The following is a 22221-nucleotide window of genomic DNA, read 5'->3' as shown; positions in this document are numbered from 1 at the left end:
TTGTAGGTCGTTGATTATTGCAAATGAGCCATATCGGTTCAGATTTGTATATAGCTCCCATATAAACCGATCTCCCGATTTGATTTCTTAAGCCCCTGAAGGCTCAATTTTCTTCGAACTTGGCTGAAATATTGTACATGGTATTCTGTTATGGCTCCCAACAACTGTGCCAAGTATGGTCCAAATCGGTCTACAGCCTGATATAGCTCCCATATAAACCGATCTCCCGATTTGACTTCTTGAGCCTCTGTAAGCCTCAATTTTCATCCAATTTGGCTGAAATTTTGCATGTAGTATTTTGTTATGACCTTTATCAACTGTACCCAGTTCGATTTAAATCGGTGTATAACCTGATATAACGACTATATAAACCGATCTACCGATTTGACTACTTGGAAGACACAAATTTCGTTCCGATTTGGTTGAAATTTTGCACATGGTGTTCTATTTTGACTTCCAACAACTGTGTCAAGTATGTTTTAAATCTGTGCATGACCTGATATGGATCCCATATAAACCGATCTTCCGATTTGTCTTCTTGAGCCCTGATAAGGTGCAATTTTTATCTGATTTGGATGAAATTTTGCACATAGTGTTTTGTTATGGCTTCCAACAACTGAGCCAAGTACGGTTCAAATCGGTGAAGAACCTGATATAGCTCCCATATAAACCGATCTCTCGATTTGATCTCTTGAGCTCTGATAAGGTGAAATTTTTATCCGATTTGGATGAAATTTTGCACATAGTGTTCTGTTATGACTCCCTACAACTGTGCCAAGTATGGTCCAAATCGGTGTATAACCTGATATAACTCCCATGTAAACCGATCTACCGATTTGAATTCTTGCGCCCCTGGAAGCCACAACTTTTGGCCGATTTGGCTGATATTTTGCACATAGTGTTCTGTTTTGACTTCCAGCAACTGGACCAAGTACGGTTCAAATCAGATTTTAACCTGATATAGCTCCCATATAAACCGATCTCCCGATTTGACTTCTTGAGCCCTTACAAGCCTTAATTTGCATTCAATTTGGCTGAAACTTTGCACGTAGTAATCTGTTATGGCTTTCAACAACTGTGCTCAGTACGGTCTAAATCGGTCTATAACCTGTTATAGCTCCCAGAGTATGAATATTAGAGACCAAATGTCTGGGGTCCTTCAAATATCCCCCAAACGATAAAACTGAACGATGGGGACAATGCAGAACTTTATGAAAAGATTTTGAGAGTATTAGGGAACAAGTCTCTGGGGAAAGCCACAAAGCCATGAATAAAGCATAGGTTTCATATATGCACAATTTAAATAAGATTGATCCACGAAGGACCTGTGGGACTTTGAAACCATTGTGGGAAAAATCCATACGATGGGCTGTAATTTTACAAGTAGGGTTCTGTTACGACTTTCAACACTCGCGCTTAGTATGGTCAAAGTCGGTTTATGTGGGAGCTGTATCAGGTTATAAATCGATTTTGACCATACAATATATCCCCGTCCTTTGGTGATGGGTATAAAAAAGTGTGCAGTACTTACCCTGTACTTGTGAACACACCGCTAAGCATACTGGTTTGTTGTGCGCTCTAAAAACTTTTGAAAATTAACCCCAAACAGGATTTTTTTTTTTAATTTCCATTTCCCTAATCCTTCTCCATACTGTGTCCCTGAGATGGTTGAATTCCGGTATAAAATCTAATCCCAAATGGTGGGATACTTGCCCAAAGTCTAGTCGTCTTCTCCAGCCTTAACGGCCACACCTATCTTGCGTTTGGTGTATCTGCAGAAACTAAAGGCCATACTATGCTCCTTCTTTCTTTGCCTCAGTATCCATCTCGTCCAAACGTCCATGTTTAAAAAAAAGCAATTGGATGTTCATCAACGCAAAAATTGTTTTTGTTTTCACAGCTTCCCATTTGCACGTCAATGTTAATAACCACATTACTCTCTCGAATCGCTCTTAGTCTCTCCCTGTCTCTTTGTACATGACAAGTGTTGCTTGCTTATTCCAACATTTCTTTAGTTCACGGCAATTTTTCATTCGTTTCGGTTGTCTTGTGTAGCGTCTTTAATTAAAATCGAAATAGTCTTGTGAAAAGTGTTGTTTTACTTAAAACATTTGCATTAATCGATAGCTTCATATATAAACTAAAGGGAAATGCACAAATATTATCATAAAATAGTGTTAAGCTTGCTAAAAAAAGTGTTTGAATATTTGCAAAATGACTTTTTCTTTTGCCGGTCGTGTGTTATTAGTTGGTTTGGTGTGTTGAGAGCACACAAAAGTGATCGTGGTGAAAAAGACAAAGCAGTGCAACGAATTTATAATGAGGTGAGTAACTATCTCCATTTAAGGTATGGTAAATTTTTTCTTATTTATGTTTTTTTTTGGGGGGGGGGCTGTGTGTGCGTGCTAATAGAACATAGAGAAGAAGGGTTTACAACATACTGTTAATATAGGGGTTAACATTTATTTGGTTGAGTGGTGTAGGGGTAGAGTTACAGTTTGAGAGTTACATATTGAGAGAAATTGTTTAAAATATTGTAGTCAATAGGTACAAGTTAACATGTTTTTAATGGGGTGTATGTTATTTCACATTGTGTTATTGGCAGAGGGTGGAAAAATATGCAAATACATATGTATAAGCAGATTTTGGCAAAATTAATACAAATAGGTATACACTTTGTATCCAAAATTATTTTCGTGTCTTTTTTATGTGCTTTCGGTGCAATAAAAAATCTCGGTGTTTTCATACCTTTAATCGACGTTCTCAATAAAATACTAAATATTAATTACAAATCTAATAAAATACTTTTTTAATTAGTTTCTGAAGATTTTGTAACCACAACAGTAGTGTTGGTGGTATTTATATTTATTAATTTAGAAAAAAAATACTTCTGTCCAAATTAGCCCAGGAACTCAAATACGAAGTCCGTTGCTCGGACCTGGTGACCCTCAAAAAACCCCCTATTCCACTCAAGTGAAATGAAAGCGAATTTAGCGAATATGATACTCAAATTCAAGGAAATTTTGCGTAGAAAACTAATATGAATAAGAGAAAGAGTAATAATTGCTTTAAATTTAAGAAAAATTGAACCACAGAATGATAATTCGGAACGAATTTTAAAATTTTGTTTCCGCTAAACCGATGAGAAGTGACAACTTAACAAAGATAATAGCCAGTTCCCGATTCCTATAGTCTTTTTTGGGGGTATGGATAAATTCAATTTTTTGGCTGAACTCTGGACTTAATATTCTCATTTCATTTCATTTCATTGCTAGAAGGCCTTGGAATTTTACGACGACCAAGAATATACATACTTTACAGTGTCAGATATGAGTATTTATATGTGTTGCAAGCGGAATGACAAAATAAATATACCCCCGTCCTTTGGTGATGGGTATAAAAAACGGTACCGTATTGTCCCCGCCTGTGTCCTTGAGAACGTAACCTAAGCATACATGTTTGTTGTGCGCTCTAAAAACTCTAAAACAGAACCCCAAAATAGCTAGGTCAGGAAATTTGCGAATTATCCTAATTTTCTCCGTGTTGTGTCCCTGAACTAGTTCAAAGCCGATATAATATCTGGTCCCAAATGGTGGGACTATTGCCCAAAGTCTGGTCGTCTTCTGCACATGTTCTGTCCATTGCCATTTTGACGTTTATAAAGCAGAGTGCCATGTTGCCAGTTGTGAATAGATACGCAGGTCTAATTAAATTTACGAGCGGCCATTACTAGCCGCTTATACACATATATAGTTATTTGTTTTTGATTTATTGATCGTTTTCCTAAAAACAACATATTCTAACATTGCCATTTGAATATTAATGATAAATGCTACACTGTTAAAAAGAAATTGGCAAAAAAAAAGATTTTATTTTTAGACATTTGAAACCTCTGGGTGAAAAATTTGCTGGACGGTGTCGGCATCAGCAATCATTTACATGTTAATAAAATCATTAATCCAAAGAGACTTTTGTCTGTGAACAATGCCCAAATATTTAATTGTTCTTATTACAAGTTTACTAAACAATTGTTATTAAGCAAATCATGAGTAATTTTCAATAAATTTTGATTATTTAAAATAGCTTGGCTTGTTTTTGCTTAGGCAGAAATGTCAAAAATTTGTATAGTGAGAAAGTTACCGTTTCGCACAGCAAAATGTAAACTTTTTCTCACCAATGTAAAAAAACACCCCCTACCTACATCATTTCACCAGACCAGATTGCTAGCAATTGGTACACCTTCTTAGACACTCAGGTCATACTTTGCTCAGTATGCACCTCGTCTAAACGTGTATGACCCATGTTTTTGAAAAACTTTATTAGATGTTAATCACCACTGAATTTTTTTTTTATTTTTACTGTCTCCCATTCCAACTTCAATGTTAATAACCACATTTGACTCTCGAATCGCCATTACTCTCTCTCTCTCTCTCTCTCTCTCTCTTTGTACATGACAAGTGTTGCTTGCCTATTCCAACATTTCTTTAGTTCACGGCATTTTTTCATTCGTTTCGGTTGGTTTTCTTATCGTCTTCAATTATAATCGAAGTAGTCTTGTGAAAAGTCTTGTTTTTGCTAAAACATTTGCATTAATCGATAGCTTCATATATAAACTAACGGGAAATGCAAAAATATTATCATGAAATAGTGTTTAGCTTGCTAAAACAAGTGTTTAAATATTTGCAAATTGACTTTCTTTTGCCGGTCGTGTGTTGTTAGTTGGTTTGTTGTGTTGAGAGCACACAAAAGTGATCGTGGTGAAAAAGACAAAGCAATGCAACGAATTCATTAATGAGGTGAGTTACTATCTCTATTTATGGTATGGTACATTTTTCTTAAGTATGTTTTTTTGGTTGGGGGTTTTGAGGGGTTGAATGTGCGTGGTAAGAAAGTTATTGAGAAAAAGAGTTTACAACATATTAATATAGGAGTCAACATTTATTTTGTAGAGGGGTGTAGCTATGCCCCCACACCTACAAACAACGAGTTATGAATCCATCTGTAACATTAACACAATACACGTAACATATTGAGAGAAAGAGTTTAACATATTCAAGGCAATAGGCACATTTTAAATTGTTTTACCGGGCCTTATGTTATTTCAGATTATGTTATTGGTAGAGGGTGGATAAATTTGCAAATACAAGGGGTTGGCCTCCAAAACGCCCCCTACACCAATCAAATGAAATAACACCGAATATAGAGAATATGGTACTCAAATTTAAGGAAATTTTGCGTACAAAATGAATATAGAGTCCATTTCTGGGAAGAATTTCAATAAAACCAAAAAAATATGTTTGATGAGCATCTTCGGAAAGAAGAAAAATTTTATACAAAAAATCCCTCGTTTTTTTTTGAAAAAATTATAAATCTGCACAACATTTTCGGAAAAGAAAATATGGTTCCAAAAAACATCGTGCGGGTTCTGTTCTAAAAATGTTCTGCTTAAAATGTATACAAAATATATTTAGTTGAAGGGCATAATTTTATTCCACATGCCAAACCAGCAAAAATTAAAGCTCTAGGAACCAAACAAGGATGATCGAGAGACCGGTTTACAAGGGAGCTACATGCCACACAAAAGAACACTACATGCAAAGTTTCAGCCAAATCGGAGAAAGAACAGTCAACAAATCGGACAAAAACTGCGGCTTCCAAGGGCTCAACAAGTCAAATCGGGAGATCGGTTTATATAGAAGCTATATCCAAATGTGAACCGATATGGCCCATATGGCAATCCCCAACGACCTGCATCAATATTAAGTATCTGTGCAAACTGTCAAGCGGCTAGATTCTAGGTCCAAGATCAATATTTCGAGGTGTTAAAACGGGCTGACAATGTTAGTATATCCCCATCCTATGATGGTGGGTATAAAAATTGGTATGGTTCAGTCCAGAAACTTGGTGTCGGGTCGCTCATGGCTCCTGAATAAAGCCAATACGAATCTAGCCCTAGCTGATTTTCTCCATCAGAGAGTGTGTAGCAGTCTCGCTCCGGTGGAACTTCCTTTTTAAAGCTGCTGAAAATTGACCAAGCTTTATACTGGGTTTAAGCAAAAGAGTTTAATCTTCTATTTGATTGGATTTTCAAACTGTTTTCATATCCACCAATATAAGACAGGGATATTTTCATTTTTCGTAATCTTTGCAGCACCTCGAAATATCCATTTCAGATCCTAGAACATATATACGAGTATATACTCTTGGCCGATGTAAAGTCTAAGACAATATAGCCGTGTCCATCCGTCTGTTGTAGTCTCGGCAGAGACTTTATAATATAGGGTTGCCCAAAAAGTAATTGCGGATTTTTCATATAGTCGGCGTTGACAAATTTGTTCACAGCTTGTGACTCTGTAATTGCATTCTTTCTTCTGTCAGTTATCAGCTGTTACTTTTAGCTTGCTTTAGAAAAAAGTGTAAAAAAGTATATTTGATTAAAGTTTATTCTAAGTTTTATTAAAAATGCATTTACTTTCTTTTAAAAAATCCGCAATTACTTTTTGGGCAACCTAATAGAAATATTGAGCTGAAATGTTGACTCATGTAATATTTTTAACTTCGGCAGATTTTAGTGCGAAGATGGATGCGATATCTTTTTCCGATAAGACTTGCTGAGGTTATAAAAGACTTATTTTTGATGCGATTTCCCAGAAATTTAGAACAATTAGTTATATTGGACCACTCCGACATCTATAACGAATTTGGTCCAGATCGGTCTATATGTGGATATAGCTGCCATATACGCTCGCTCCATATACGATCTCGCGATTTAAGGTCAGATTTTGCTTAAATTCGCCAAAGTGAGTTTTGTAAGGCCCTTCGCCATTTGTACTTGGACGAGTATGGTCCAAAATAGGCCACAACTGATTATAGTTGACTTAAAGACAAAATTCCGATTTAAGGTCTTGGACCCATAAAAGGAGCATTTATAGCCTTAAACCCCACCCTTGATTATATTAAGGTGGGTATAATACATATATAAAAATTTGCATGCTTTTTATTTCATTTATTTTACCATTTTTAATAAAATTTTGTTTTTTTGTTTCCTGAACAAAGCTTTGGACCTTTGTTAAGATGCTTTCATGTTTGTGTTTATCATTTGAAATCCTTCCGGGCCCTGTTTTGTTGCATATAACACCATTAATCCTTAATCCACTTTAATTTCCAGCCATTCAGTTTTTAGATTTGTACCACCGATCCCCTCAAGTCATATGTGTACAGCAGTTTTTTAAGATTGGTAAAGTTCAGAGTGAAATTAAAATTCACCAATGGCATATAGGGAGGCCATACGGAGTCGCTTATAATTAAATTTGTCACATTGTACATTTTGTTCTGCAAACAGTGATAACAAGTAAGAACAACTAAAAATGTAATTTCTTAACACTCAAGTATTGACTACCTCTTTAACGGGACACGACAAGGGCAAATTGCTGTAACGCGACAAGCCAATTAGCACTTCTTTAACCAATGGCACAGTGGGCAAATGTACCAAGACATCACATATCCTTAGCTTCAGATTGATAAATTTAACCACCCTTGAGCCCCTGGGAAGTTTGTAGGTTAACAAAATTTCAACATCTGCAGTCGCTGGCAGTTGGTGTGTCAGTTCAAACATGGCATTTAAGCCATAGCGTCCATTCGTCAACTGGCGAATGTCACAAGCCGATTGTTTTACCAGATCAGTCAAACAAATACAGGTGACATTGTGAAAAATTATGTTGCGACGCTTTTTTGCCAACTAAAAACAAAAAAACAGCAAAAATTACAAAATTGGTTATGTTTAAAAACAGTAGAAGGTTTTACCAGAACATTATCTAAGCAACTCAACACCATTAAGGTAAATACGATTTTATACAACATTTTTGCAACAGTATCAGTCACAAATGAACGCATGCATTTTCCACACACACATATACACACAACAAGTTATAGATAATACCAAATGAATATGCTAATGGATTATAATTGCACACAACAATAGCCGCAACTAATTGTCATGCATAGTCATGACAGAGAAACGGAGACCATGGTAATGGATTTTCTATATTGTCATCACGATCTTTGGTTTGTTTCAAATTAATTGGCCCGGAAAAGTCATTTTTAGAATAAAAGTGTAATACGAGGGCTTTTCCAAAAGTAGACGAGCTAACAAAGAAAACACAACAAATTTGGAAAATATATTCTTTTAAATTTCAACAACGCCATTTCTCCACTTCCATTCATTACTTCCCACTTCCTTTTATTACTAACTAGCCGAACCGGGCCCGCTTCGCTGTGCCTTCTTTAACTCTCTAATATCGCCCTGCATGCGAATATCGAATTCGTGCCATTGTAGCCTATGATGCTGAACGCGTTCGACTCCTGGCAAGAACATCGAACAAAGCGGTGTTTATCCCCTCTTAATGTTGGCGACATTTACGAGGCACAATGCCATGCATGCAAGACCCCTTGTCATTGAGTTTAAACTTGAATCGGAAAGCACTCATTGATGTGTGAGAATTTGCCTCTTCTCAATTCCTGGTGGTAATGTTCTTCCTTGGGGTAATGTTCTTATTAGGGGAGAAATGGCACCTCAGACATTTCGACTCATCGAACCGTTAGGAGGTTGTTTTGGGGCTGGGCGGCCTCCGGCTCTTTGCAATGAAAATAGATATCAAATTCGTTCTTTGTTCCCAACGGAAATGACGTTCAGTTTAGGGGGTGCTTTAGGGCGTACCCAAAAACACTTGGCCCCAAAATTGGATATCAAATTTGTTTTCTACTCTCAAATACATTTCATTTGAGTCCCATATTGTCATAACAGGTCAACTTCTAATATTGGGTTGCCCAAAAAGTAATTGCGGATTTTTCATATAGTCGGCGTTGAAAAATTTTTTCACAGCTTGTGACTCTGTAATTGCATTCTTTCTTCTGTCAGTTATCAGCTGCGACTTTTAGTTTGCTTTAGAAAAAAAGTGTAAAAAAAGTATATTTGATTAAAGTTCATTCTAAGTTTTATTAAAAATGCATTTACTTTCTTTTAAAAAATCCGCAATTACTTTTTGGGCAACCCAATATATCTGTTTAGCGAAGTTTTGGGGTTCGGGGCGAACACTGGGTACTTGGACCCAAATTCAAATGCCATATTCGTATTCTACTCTCCAATACCTTTCATTTGATACCTATATTGTCCCGATAGGTCCACTTTTGATTTTGGGTTGTGTTTTTGGCATAAGGGGGAGGGTCCGTCCCCCTTCCGATACCGCAAAATTATGTGGCCTTTGTTTCCTTCCAGACCAACGTACACAATATGCGAAAATTTCAAGAAAATCAATTTTACCATTTTTCAGTCTATACGAAACAAACAAACCGAGTCCCATATATCCGTGATTGGCTAATGTGCCCATTTTGGGCGTTTTTGTAGGGGTGGGGTAACCCTCTATACTTCGACATGAATTTGTATGCCAGATTCGTTATCTACTCCCGCATACTTTTCATTTGATACCCATATTGTCCTTATCGGTCCACTTTTGATATTGGGTGGTGTTTTTGGGGTAACGGTCGAGAGTTCGCCCCCTGCCGTTATCAATAAATTATAAAGCCTATTCGTACTTCCTGACCATATTCGTAATCTACTCCCGATTACCTTTCATTTGAGTCCCATATTGATCGTCAAATTAACCTATTTTAAAGGTTTTTGGGGCTGGGGCGGGCCCCCAAGGAACTTGGACCCAACTTTTATTATGAAATTCGTACTTTACTTTTGAATACCTTTCATTGGAGTCCCTGATCTGTCCACTTTTATTTTTGGGTAGTACTTTTGGGGTAAGGGGGAGGGTCTGCCCCCCTCCCGTTATCAAAAAATTATATAGCCTATGTTTCTTTCCAGACCAACCGAACTTTCCTTCGGCAATGCCGAACTTTGGATACCCACCACCATAGATAAATTAAACATCCTCTTTGTTTTGTTTATCTGTTCCGTATAGACTCAAAAACAGTTGGGGGCGACCACTGAGTACTTGGACCCAAATTCTAATACCATATTCGTATTCTACTCTCCAATGCCTTTCTTTTGATACCTATATTGTCCCGATCGGTTTACATTTGATTTTGGGTTGTGTTTTTGGCATAAGGGGGAGGGTCCGTCCCCCTTCCGATACCACAAAATATATGGCATTTGTTTCCTTCCGGACCAACGTACACAATATGCGAAAATTTCGAGAAAATCAATTCTGCCATATTTCAGCCTATACGGAATAAACAAACCGAGTCCCATATATACGTGATTGAATAATGTGCCCATTTTGGGCGTTTTTGTGGGGGTGGGGTGACGCCCTATACTTCGTCATGAATTTGTATGCCAGATTCGTTATCTACTCCCGCATACTTTTCATTTGATACCCATATTGGACCGACCACTTTTGATATTGGGTGGTGTTTTTGAGGTAACGGTGGAGAGTTCGCCCCGTGCCGTTATCAATAAATTATAAAGTCTATTCGTACTTCCTGACCATATTCGTAATCTACTCCCGAAAACCTTTCAATTGAGTCCCATATTGTCGTGATCGTCAAATAAACCTTATTTAAAGGTTTTTGGGGCTGGGGCGGGCCCCCAAGGAACTTGGACCCAACTTTTATTATGAAATTCGTACTCTACTTTTGAATACCTTTCATTTGAGTCCTTGATCGGTCCACTTTCATTTTTGAGTAGTACTTTTGGGGTAAGGGGGAGGGTCCGCCCCCCTCCCGTTATCAAAAAATTATATAGCCTATGTTTCTTTCCAGACCAACCGAACTTTCCTTCGGCAATGCCGAACTTTGGATACCCACCACCATAGATAAATTAAACATCCTCTTTGTTTTGTTTATCTGTTCCGTATAGACTCAAAAACAGTTGAACCAGTTTCCAAGAAATTTTCACAGATGGTAGAGTTTAGGTTCCCGATGAAAATAGGGTTCTACTTTTTTTGATATCCGAAGGGGAGGCGGACCCTCCCCCAAACCCCAATCTTCAAAAACTTGAACTTTTGTTAGCCACCTTATGGTACCCCAAAAAAACGAAATTGGTATAACACTGGATCAAAGAAACCTGGGGGGACGCGCCATCCCAAAACCCAAGCAAATGAGGGGGGAGGGTCCCCCACCCCTAAAAACCCCCCAACAGGACTCTTTCAATGCTTTTGGCAATATGGGTATCAAATGAAAGGTATTTAAAAGCACAATACAAATCTGAAATAAAAATGTATTCCTTGGAATCTGAGGGGTCGTTCCCACCCTTTAAAACCCTTAAGTCTATATGACAGCTATAACTAAATATGATCCGATCTAAACCATATTTGGGCCGGATGTGAGGTGACGCAAAATAACCCACTCTTTCAAATTTCAGCGAAATCGGGTAATTAATAAAGCTTTTATAGGCTTCAGACCCTCTATCGGGACATCGGACTATATGGCAGCTATATCTAAGGACCGATCTTATTCCTATTTAGGTCAGATGTCGGGAGGCTTAAAATAACCCACTGTTTACAATTTCACCGAAATCGGGTAATAAATTAAGCATTTATAGGCTTCAGACCCTTTATCGGGAGATCGGTCTTTATGGCAGCTATATCTGAATATAGTCCGATCTAAACCAAATTTGGGTCAGTTGTCGGGAAGCCTTAAACTACTCGCTGTTTCAAATTTCAGTGAAATCGGATAAAAAATAAAACATTTTTGGGCATTAGACCCTTTATCGGCAGATCGGTCTTTATAGCAGCTATATCCAAATATCATCCGATTTGGCCCGTTCATCAACTTAACCAGCGTGCATCAAAAAGACGTATCTGTGTCAAATTTCAGCTCAATATCTCAATTTTTTATGGTTGTAGAGAGATTACAACAGACGGACGGACAGACACACGGACTTCGTTAAATCGTCTTAGAATTTTACGACGATCCGAAATTTATATACTCTGTAGGGTTGGAAATTGATATTTCGGTGTATTGCAAACAAAATGAATATACCCCCTATCCTAAGGTGGTGGGTATAAAAATTGGTATCTGACCATTTCCTGTTATTGTTTTTTCTAACTGTTTAACAAGTAAAAGAGTGCTAAGTTCGGCCGGACCGAATCTTATATACCCTTCACCTTGCACCAAATTTGTCGAGTTTTTTTCCCGGTATCTCTGTTGTGCGGTTTCAGGCTATAGACCGATTCAGACCATTCCAACACGTATGTTGGAGGTCATGAGAGAAACCGTTGTACAAAATTTCCAAAAATAAACCAAATCGGATAATAATTGCGTGCTCTAGAGGATCAAGAAGTCAAGATCCCAGATCGGTTTATTTGACAGCTATATCAGGTTATGGATCGATTTCCACCATACTTACAGCACAGTTGTTAGAACTCATACCGAAACACTTCATGCCAAATCGTATAAGAATTGCGCCCTCTAGACGCTGTCATTCAGTCAAGATCCCAGATCGGTTTATATGGCAGATCGGTTATACGGTTAGTAATTGCGCCCTCTAGAGGATCAAGAAGTGTAGACCCCAGATCGGTTTATTTGACAGCTATATCAGGTAATGGACCGATTTGAACCACACTTAACACAGTTGTAAGAACTCATACCAAAACACCACATGCCAAATTTCAAGAATTGCGCCCTCTAGAGGATCAAGAAGTAAAGACCCCAGGTCGGTTATATGACAGCTATATCAGGTTATGAACCGATTTCCACCATACTTAGCACAGTTGTTAGAACTCATACCGAAACACTTCTTGCCAAATTTCAGCCAAATCTTATAAGAATTGCGCCCTCTAGACGCTGAAGTCAACATCCCAGAACGGTTTATATGGCAGCTATATCATAACTGGGACCGATATAGCCTATTTACAATCCCTACCGACCTACACTAATAAGAAGTATTTGTGCAAAATTTCAAGCGGCTAGCTTTACTCCTTCGGACGGACGGACATGGCTAGATCAACATAAATTGTCATGTCGATTAAAAATATACTTTATGGGGTCTTAGACAAATATTTCAAGAAGTTACAAACAGAATGACGAAATCAGTATACCCCCATCCTATGGTGGAGGGTATAAAAACATGTCTTTTCTTCGTCCTTCTATCCTTTTACTGTTTGGTTTTAGTACTTTCTGTTTTAAATTTTGATGTTTAATGGATGCCTATGTTGATATGTAATCTGTATTATTGTATATTCACTACAAAGTATCAAAAATATTTGAATGAAATTCATCAGCACTTTGAATTTACTGTGGCTATGCGGGTGTTTAATTGTTAATATCATTGTGTGTGTGTGTGTCCTTTTTGGCAAGGACTTGTGGCTTTCAATCATAAAAATTCAAAAATTACTCAAGCATGAAATTAAATCTTTTTGCTTAATTTATTTTAAGCCAATTATCATTATTAGCAGATTGTGGTCCATCGACACCTCTTAATGTTACAGTTTGGTAATATCACAACTTCTTTTGATTCTAATTCAAGACTTGGAAAGAAACCTCAATTTTTGGCTTTCACATTTAAGGTGAACATTATGAATTTAAGTAAAATTGCTTGGCTCTTAATGTGATTAATGGTTAATGGCTTGTGTTGAACAAAAACTTCCAATTGCATAGAGTAATTGAGGTAGGAATGTAAGGAAAGTAGTTGGAGATAAAGGTATTAGAGATTTGGGGTCATACTTATACATTTTTAACATCACAAGCTGTCTATGATTCTTGAGGTATTTGGTTATATGTAATGATGTGGTTACTTCATTATATGGATATCCAATGCTAATGAAGAAAAGTTAACATACCGTAACATTCTTTTGTTTCAACCATTCAATAGCTTTGCCATTCATAATGATTCTGTGCAGGACAGAAGTGTGATGAGAGAAAACATGCGAGCACAACTGCCTACAATGATGTTTAGAAAAGAACTCATCATTTTTTACTCAACAACATACCTTAACATCCAATACATACTTCGATTCCGAAGACAGACAAATACAAACACAAGTAGCCTATGTCCATAGATATGGTATTGTAACACAATCAACTAGTTGCAGACATTAGATGAAACTCATGCACTCTTAAGGACAAAGCAGATTACTTTAACATTAGGGTGCTTGCATATGCTTATTTCATGATCTAAGTTGCTGTAACAACTATCCCTTATCTCCTTTATATGCATAACCAGATTTAAATGTGTATTTGTGGAACTATCCTAGAACTAACGTAGATAACTTTACAGATTCTATTTTTCTTTAGTCTTCTTAAAAGCTTTAAGCTGCATATTCTCTTCTTATCCATTCTCCATTACAGTTTCTTTGGGCCACTATCAGTCATTTTTTTGAGTTTACCTTCTCTATTTCAACATCATAATTTTTTGCTTCTTCTCCATTCTATTTTGTTTTTTAATGATGTCTTATATTTTGTTCTTTGTCCATAGAACTTTTAAGTGTTTCCAACAAAACACTTAGTATGGTGTTGCTAGTCTCAAAGGATGATATTAAGTTAAGAGGTGCTTAATATTGCTTTATCTCAAACAAGAAACTTAAACGTAAAGAAAAATTTTAGAATATTCTTTCAGTTAAAGTTTTGTTAGTTGGATATTTTAATTGAAAGTTATTATGGTTGTACAAAAGTTTTAAATGGGTTGACTTTACCTGCTAAACTACCATATAATGGCGTTGGTGTATCATTAACACTGAAAATATTGTCTTCGTTGGTTTTCAAAGGATGAATCTGAAAAAGTTTGCTTTATTACATTAAAGTTGCAAATTTTTTTTTTTAATTTTTGATAATGAAAGATTTTTTTTTTTTCCATAATACTTAGCAACAAAGTATGACAGCTTTCAAATTGTTACAAAGGGCCAGAACATATTGTCCAAAATGAACTGCGATGCATGAGAGGAGAAACGTCTATTCCGCAGAGAGAAAGAGAAAAATTGAATTCACGGCCTTAGACCTGTTGTATGCACTATGACACATTACTACAAATCCTGAAAAAAACTTGCTACAAAAATGTTGAATATGTGAGCGACATTGTTGTGATGTTCGGTAATTAACATTTGTATGGTAGACTTGCTGAGCCCGGCCCGCTCTGCTGCTGTTCGAGAAAATTATTCCTAATTGGGAAATTTCTGCCTAATTTTAATGCCAATTTTCCTACCTCTTATTTAAACCCCAATTAGTAAAAGTCCTCTTTAAGGGTATGGTGGATCCCCAGAGACTTGGTCTCAAAAGTGAAAGTCGATTTCGTGCTTTACTCCCAAAGACATTTCATCTAAGATCCATATTGCCATGGTCGGTAAATATGTCGATTTGAGGGGTTTTTTGTGGGTGGGATGACCCACAAAACACTTTGTCCCACAATTGGATATCAGATTCGTTTTCTACTCTCAAATTCCTTTAATTTGATACCCATATTGTAGTGATTGGTCTATAAATCCGTTTGGGGGCGGCCCTTCTAGGCACCCCACCTCATATTCTGATAACAAAGTTTTTATTTTAGATTAATGTTAGTGTGCCAATAAAAGACGCCTTAATCGCCCTACCCATCTCCGAGATTTTAGAGTGAGAAAGCTAAAAAATAACACCGCAACGAAGTCATTGCGAAGATAAATGCTGTATGATCACGTTTGACCACACTGCCCTCTTTCTGGCTTCTCGAAACTAGCGCCATTTACTGGCTGTTCTCAATTGGATCAACTAAATCCATTTGCAACAGCCTTTGAATACTACCAGTAGATGGCGCCAACTATAAATATATAGTCATTTATAGACAACTACCTATTAAATAGTCATAATTTAGTCTAAATCAAATCAAATTGCCATATAAAACGATTTTATGTGGTAAAGAACCTATTTGCCAGTCTATATCTTTGGTGCGGTGCGGATAATTGTTAAACCATGTAAAACTTTAGAACAAAAAAGTGGTCTTGTCCATCGATGAGCTAAAAATGCTTGCAAATCTTAACGTTAAGGTTTGCAACCTCAACTACCACGCTGAAAGTCATAATTTTTGGAGTATGGAGGCCTACATTTATTTGTGACCCCACACAGTAATTGTCATTATGAGTGATCGACTGTTTTGGGGTAAGGTGGTCCGCTAGATATATGAGCAGAATGAATAATTTACCCCATATTGTCATGATTGGTGTATACAGCTGTTTGATGGAGGATGTCTATATGAGGGTTGTGCGCCACACGCTATCTGTCACTTGAGCACATATTTGAATGACGCACTCTATTCAATAATATCTATCATTTGATCCCCCATTGTTTTAATTGGTCAAATAATATATTGGAATAATCTTGGACACAAACTTTTTGGTAATATTCATCATAAACTCCCAAATACAATACCTTCCATTTTAGTCTTACATAGCTATGTTCGAGTAAAATTCCCATTCCCAAATTCCCACTTAGACATAATTTTTCATGTCATATTCGTAATCTTCTCTCGAATAGCTTTCATTTGAGTCCCATATATTGGGTTGCCCAAAAAATAATTGCGGATTTTTTAAAAGAAAGTAAATGCATTTTTAATAAAACTTAGAATGAACTTCAATCAAATATACTTTTTTTACACTTTTTTTCTAAAGCAAGCTAAAAGTAGCAGCTGATAACTGACAGAAGAAAGAATGCAATTACAGAGTCACAAGCTGTGAAAAATTTTTCAACGCCGACTATATGAAAAATCCGCAATTACTTTTTGGGCAACCCCAAATAGATAGATATGTACCTCCAATATGTTTGTTTGGGAAACTTTTGGGATTGGAGTGGCCCCTGGCTTCCTTGAATTCGACTTTTAATACCATATTCGTATTCTACTCTTTAATACCTTTCATTTGATACCCATAATGTTCCGATCGGACAACCTTGATTTTGGTTAGCGTTATTGGGGTAACGGGGGAATGTCCGCCCCTTCCAATATCAAAAAATTATATAGCCTATTCCTCCTACCTGACTATATTCGTAATCTACTCCCGAATACCTTTCATTCGAGTCCCTTATTGCCATTATCGTCCAATATGCCATTTTGAAGGGGTTTTTGTTCGGTGCAGCCCCCTAGGTACTTGGACCCAAATGTTGATACCTAATTTGTATTCTACTCCCAAATACCTTTCTTTTGAGTCCCATATTGCCCCGATCAGTCCACATTTATTTTTGGGTGGTACATTTGGGATAAGGGGGAGGGTTCGTCCCCTTAAGATATCAAAAAATTATATAGCCTATTGCTCCTTCCGGACCACTCCCCACAATCGTTGAAAATTTAAAAAGATAGATTATAAGAACATCATTATAGAATAAGACTTCGTTTTCAAATTTAATACGAGTTGGGTTCAAAAGTACGACCTAGGTACTCTCTAGAAGTAAATCGGGAGATGAGCCCATATTCTTTATCGAAAAGTGTACATTTGGAAACTATATTGAAGGGACTTATACAACTTACCAATCTGAATTTAAGGGAAATATGATAAAAAAAACAACATCTCCGATATGGTTCTCGAAAATTATTCAAATCTCTTAATTGGGGAGAGTTGCACAGCCAATGGCTGAGTGGGAATGGCATCGGTGTATTGAATATGCCGAGTGAGATGTATACCTTTGAAGGGGTTCTAGAACTAGCGGCTGCAAATAAAGCCATATTTACTGCTTACCTATTAAAGTAGAGAATGTGTGGCGAATGGGATCAAAGTGACCATAATCCAATTCAGATTATGGGCACTGCTTGGAATAGGGGAATAAGGGTTATTACAAAGCGAACTAAAGTTTTAGGGAGACTATATCAACATTGCGTTAAGGGAATTTAAGGGCATGGACAATAGTTTACCAGATTACAAAGGTAAGCAGATAAGTGAGGTTAGTAATGTGCTTCCTTGTAGATGCCCAAAGATGTAAAAGTTTCCTATTGGGTGGTGTTTCTGGGGGTGGGAGACCCCCGACAATTAGGGGGAAATTTTATGCCAAGTTCGTACTTTACTCTTAAATACCTTTCATTTGATACCCATATTGTCCCAATCGAATGCCACCGTAGCGCAAAGGTTAACACGTCCGCCTATAATGCTGAACGCCTAGGTTCGAATCCTGGCGAGAACATCATGAAAATATTCATCTGTCGTTACCCCCTCCTAATGCTGGCGACATTTGGGAGATACTATACCCTTTGGTATGGCATCCATGTAAAAACTTCTCTGCAAAGAGGTGTCGCACTGCGGCACGCCGTTCGAACTCGGCTAAAAAAGGAGGCCCCTTATCATGATGAGCTTGAAAAAACTTCAATCGGACTGCACTCATTGATATGGGAGAAGTTTGCCCCTGTTCCTTAATGGAATGTTCATGGGCAATTTTGCAGTTGTGCAGCGCAAACATTTAATTTGTAGGAGGAGGATGAGGGAGTAACTGGCGATAACAGGTCGCTGAGTACCTTAATTGGCGTCATATCTAGACACTGTGCCATGGGTTGCATGGCGTCGCGCCTGGGAATACCCCACAATGATTTCTGCAGCTGTTGCCTTGATGAGGATGAGGAGGAGACTATCGAGCACTTGCTATGTACATGTCCGGGTCTACAGGGACGCAGGCTCACCTTTCTGGGGAGGCAGTTCTTCTGCGATCTGGGTGATCTTGTGAACATATCTCTGGGAGGTCTCCGGAGATTTGTTGACGGAACGGTACTTATGGCACACCTTGTCGGGGGTGCGCCGGCAAAAGCGTATATGTGCTTGCGTGGGAAAGCTGTTTATTCCCCGCTTTGGTACTCCTTTTCTCCTGTTTCTTTTTTTCGAGTATAATCTCTGGATATGGTTCGAGGTCTCACATCTTCCTTCCCTTCACTTTCTTTCAAGGGTATCTTCAGGGGCTAAACTGTCCTCCGAGTGAACTCATCTATGGTGCTCAACTTATTCGACCTTTGGGTTGATATCGGGAGGGCTATTCATACTTATCATACCAAATTTCATTGCAAGTGAGAACTGCAGGCAGGGGTATTTTTCTGATTTGCGGTATACTCATAAAAATTGGGTTATTCTCAGCACACTGATAAAGCAATTTGATAAAGTTTGAATTTTTTCAAACTTTTTTGGGTTAAAAAATTGCGGTGTTTTTATCAAACACTCATTATACCACTGCATGTAAAATAGAGTATTTGCGGTGGTGATTTACTTCATATGGGTAGATATCGGGAAGAACTTTTAATACTTACCATACCATCGCAATTGTTTGAAAATCACAGAACTACAAGCAGTGGTATTTTTTTCATTTGTGGTATACTCGTTAAAATGTGTTAGTATCTATCGCCACCGCATTTGATGCGGTATTATGCTTAGTACACTAATATGAGAGGCGATCGTATGAATACTCGTGCATTCATTTTCAAGCTGCGTGCGCCACCGCTTCCAATTTAACATCCTCATCGACGGTCATAATTGCCGTATCGCCTTTGCAACGACGAAAAAGCCCATTTATGTTAACAAAACAGTATTTCAATATTTGCAAATGTTTGCCCATGAACATTCCGCTAAGAAACAGTGGCAAACTTCTCACATACCAATGAGCTTAGTGCGATTCAAGTTTTAAGCTCAATGATAGGGAACCTCCTTTTTATAGCCAAGTCCGAATGGCATGCCACAGGGCGACACCTCTTGGGAGAGAAGTTCTTAAATGGCATAGTTCCTCACAAATGATGCCAACGTTAGGAGGGGAAAACCACCGTTGAAAATTTTTCTGATGGTCTTGCCAAGATTCGAACCCAGGCGTTCAGCGTCATATGCGGACATTCTAACCTCTGCGCTACGGAGGCCTCCAATGCTAATCTTTATTTTCGCTCCTGAATACCAATTTTTATAAATTTTTCAAACTTTCTTATGTTAAAAATAAAATTGCGATGTTTGCGTTGTTTTTTGGGAAACACTCATCGTACCTCCGCATGTACAGGAGACACGTGAGCATTAGTAATCGCAGGGGTAGTTTTAACTCAGGCTGCGTTCGTTGGCTTCATAGCGTTTCACACACAAAAATATCAAACCGTCTCAAAATCATTTGTGCTTTTGTACAGGCCATTTGCGTTAATTAGAGTTAAATGGTTGCATTAGTTGTGTTGATATCGAAACACAAATATTTTTACGGTGCAGCGCAAATGCGATACACCGTTGCAGATCATTGTTGAAGATACTCTCCACGTTGGGTTATATCAATTAAGCCAAAATTATTGAAAAATTATGTTCGCACATTTTTTAGATTTTCATTTTTCTAAGACTCAACTCAAATGTGACGCAATGTGTTTTTAACTCTATCGGGTCTCACTTCATGTTCTCAAGAAGTAAAATCATTTTTTTGGGGACAACCCCATATAAAACTTCCCCTAAATGTCCCATGTAATTCAATAAAACACTCCGATATGATGCATTGTGTGTGTGTTTTTTTATTAAACAAAAAATGAGAAATGATGGAAACACAAAATCAGTTAATCTTAAACCAAAATCGCAGATTCCAAACTTAAACCCCTGAATTTTCCTTAATCCAAGAACGCAATGCTCCCACATAGGTGTACATGGCCGGTTTGCCTTCGGCACCACAACCGAAACCCCAAGAGACTACACCAAACAACTTATTCTCCACCACCAAAGGTCCGCCGCTATCTCCTTGGCAAGAGCTTACCTGGCCACTGGGATGGCCAGCACAAATCATGCGATCGGTGACACCTGGTATATTCTGGGGATTACAATAGTCACGACTCCACAATTGAACCTGGGCAAATTTCAATCTATTGGGCAATTGTAAATTGCCATTAATGGCTCCATAGCCACTAATGGTGGCCAAGGTGTCGGCAGCGAAATTCGAGTCCGCAGAAGCCAATTCGATTTTGTCCACAGTAGCTGAACCCAGGCTAACAGCTTGGGCCAATTTGATAAGCGACATATCATAGTCCTGATTTTGTGGATTATACTGGGGATGTATGATAAATTGTGATATGCCCACATTTTGTCCTTCTGCCGTGCCAAGATCCGTGGCGCCCACCACAACCCTCATTAGACTTGGACTCTGACCCATGGTGCAATGAGCAGCCGTTACTATAAAATTCTCCGATATTAAGGAACCACCACAATGATGACGTCCTTTTAGCTGCAAAGACACCTGGTATGGAAATTGTCCGGGTGTAGCAAATTGCCCACCAATAATTCGACTGGCACTGGCAATGTGGGCCACAAGGAGCAAGAAAATCCAGCAAACTAGCATTTTTTTTTTACAAAATGAATTTTGGTTTTGCAATAATTTACAAAAAGGCACTGATTTCTTAAAGTTGTTGAATGGCTTTTTATACCCCTTGTCAATTGGTTCTTCTCACAGCAGGATGTCCAAAATATTTAAATTCTTAACATTCTAATGTTTGCAAATTACCATTAGTCAAGTATTTGGCCAATATTTGTGAGTTGCCTTTGACCCATTTCTATTTTACTTCAAAAGATAATAAATTTCATGGAATTTAACTGCCACTCATTTTTCTCTAAGACAAGTATGGGGGGAGGGAAAGGGGTCTCATTTGCCTAACTCCAGTGTTTCACTTAGCGAAACACCATTTGAATATTAAATAGGGAAACTCAGCTTATTACCTGTTCTAAATTTCAATGGGGTAGTATTTAGCTAAATGGCCTCAAATATATCACCTAACCATGGTGGAAAAACAAATTAACCCGGCATTCAGTTTGCTCGAGACTTTCAAGCATGTTATGGTTGGTAGTGTTTTAGCATTGCCGGGAGGAAGGCGAGTCTTTACTGACAACGTGAATTACTCTGCTGCAATCGTAGATGACATTGGCATCGCCTGTACGGCGGCTAATATTTAGCACCAAATTGGATTCCTCTGACTATGCCCGGACTGTGTGGAAAGATGTTTTTGGCTAGCATTTATCGATTTGAAGTTCTCTCTTTGCCATATGGTAATGGTATTACTACTGGCGAGTACCAAAACGCTCATTATCGACCTAAGATATATCTCCTAACTATGATGGAAATTTTGTGGCAGTACACAACAACCAATAAGTACGGCATTAGTTTGGGTGAGACATTTTTATATAGCCTCCATAACAAAAACCGTATGTCTTAAACGTTAGTGTTTTAAGATTGCGGGGAGAAAGTTTTAAGTGAAATCGGTCATGGCTCTGTTATAATCGTAGATGACAGTGACATTGACATTGACTGTGCGGCAATTATCTGTAACCAATGGCATGTCAACATTATCAGAAC

General features: G+C 37.8%; 2 protein-coding genes across 2 annotated transcripts; both read right to left on the bottom strand.

Annotated features, from left to right (window-relative positions):
* Nucleotides 1–7116: 7116 nt before the first annotated feature.
* LOC106086500 (uncharacterized) lies at nt 7117–7865 on the bottom strand. The gene is made up of 3 exons (XM_013251196.2): nt 7804–7865; nt 7400–7738; nt 7117–7332 (listed from the first exon to the last, which is right to left on the bottom strand). The coding sequence occupies exons 1-3, from the start codon at nt 7858–7860 to the stop codon at nt 7180–7182; spliced, it is 549 nt and encodes a 182-aa protein (XP_013106650.2). The 5' UTR covers nt 7861–7865; the 3' UTR covers nt 7117–7179.
* Nucleotides 7866–20472: 12607 nt separating this feature from the next.
* On the bottom strand, nt 20473–21239 carry LOC106086494 (trypsin-1-like). Its single transcript, XM_013251189.2, has one exon. It carries the CDS (start codon nt 21211–21213, stop codon nt 20473–20475), a length of 741 nt encoding a protein of 246 aa, XP_013106643.2. The 5' UTR covers nt 21214–21239.
* Nucleotides 21240–22221: the final 982 nt, after the last annotated feature.

Source organism: Stomoxys calcitrans, chromosome 5, assembly GCF_963082655.1.
Source record: "Stomoxys calcitrans chromosome 5, idStoCalc2.1, whole genome shotgun sequence".
In the NCBI taxonomy this organism is placed as follows: domain Eukaryota; kingdom Metazoa; phylum Arthropoda; class Insecta; order Diptera; family Muscidae; genus Stomoxys; species Stomoxys calcitrans.
The sequence above is the reverse complement of the archived record's forward strand: the minus strand, read 5'-3'. Positions and strand labels throughout refer to the sequence as shown.

Excerpts from the sequence above, each read along its gene's own strand:
- LOC106086500 (XM_013251196.2), bottom strand. The coding sequence starts at position 7,860 with ATGTTGTATAAAATCGTATTTACCTTAATGGTGTTGAGTTGCTTAGAT. Across the intron at positions 7,739-7,803 it reads GTTGCTTAGATAATGTTCTG|TTGGCAAAAAAGCGTCGCAA; the intron begins GTAAAACCTTCT and ends TTTTGTTTTTAG. Across the intron at positions 7,333-7,399 it reads TGTCGTGTCCCGTTAAAGAG|AACAAAATGTACAATGTGAC; the intron begins GTAGTCAATACT and ends CACTGTTTGCAG.
- LOC106086494 (XM_013251189.2), bottom strand. The coding sequence starts at position 21,213 with ATGCTAGTTTGCTGGATTTTCTTGCTCCTTGTGGCCCACATTGCCAGT.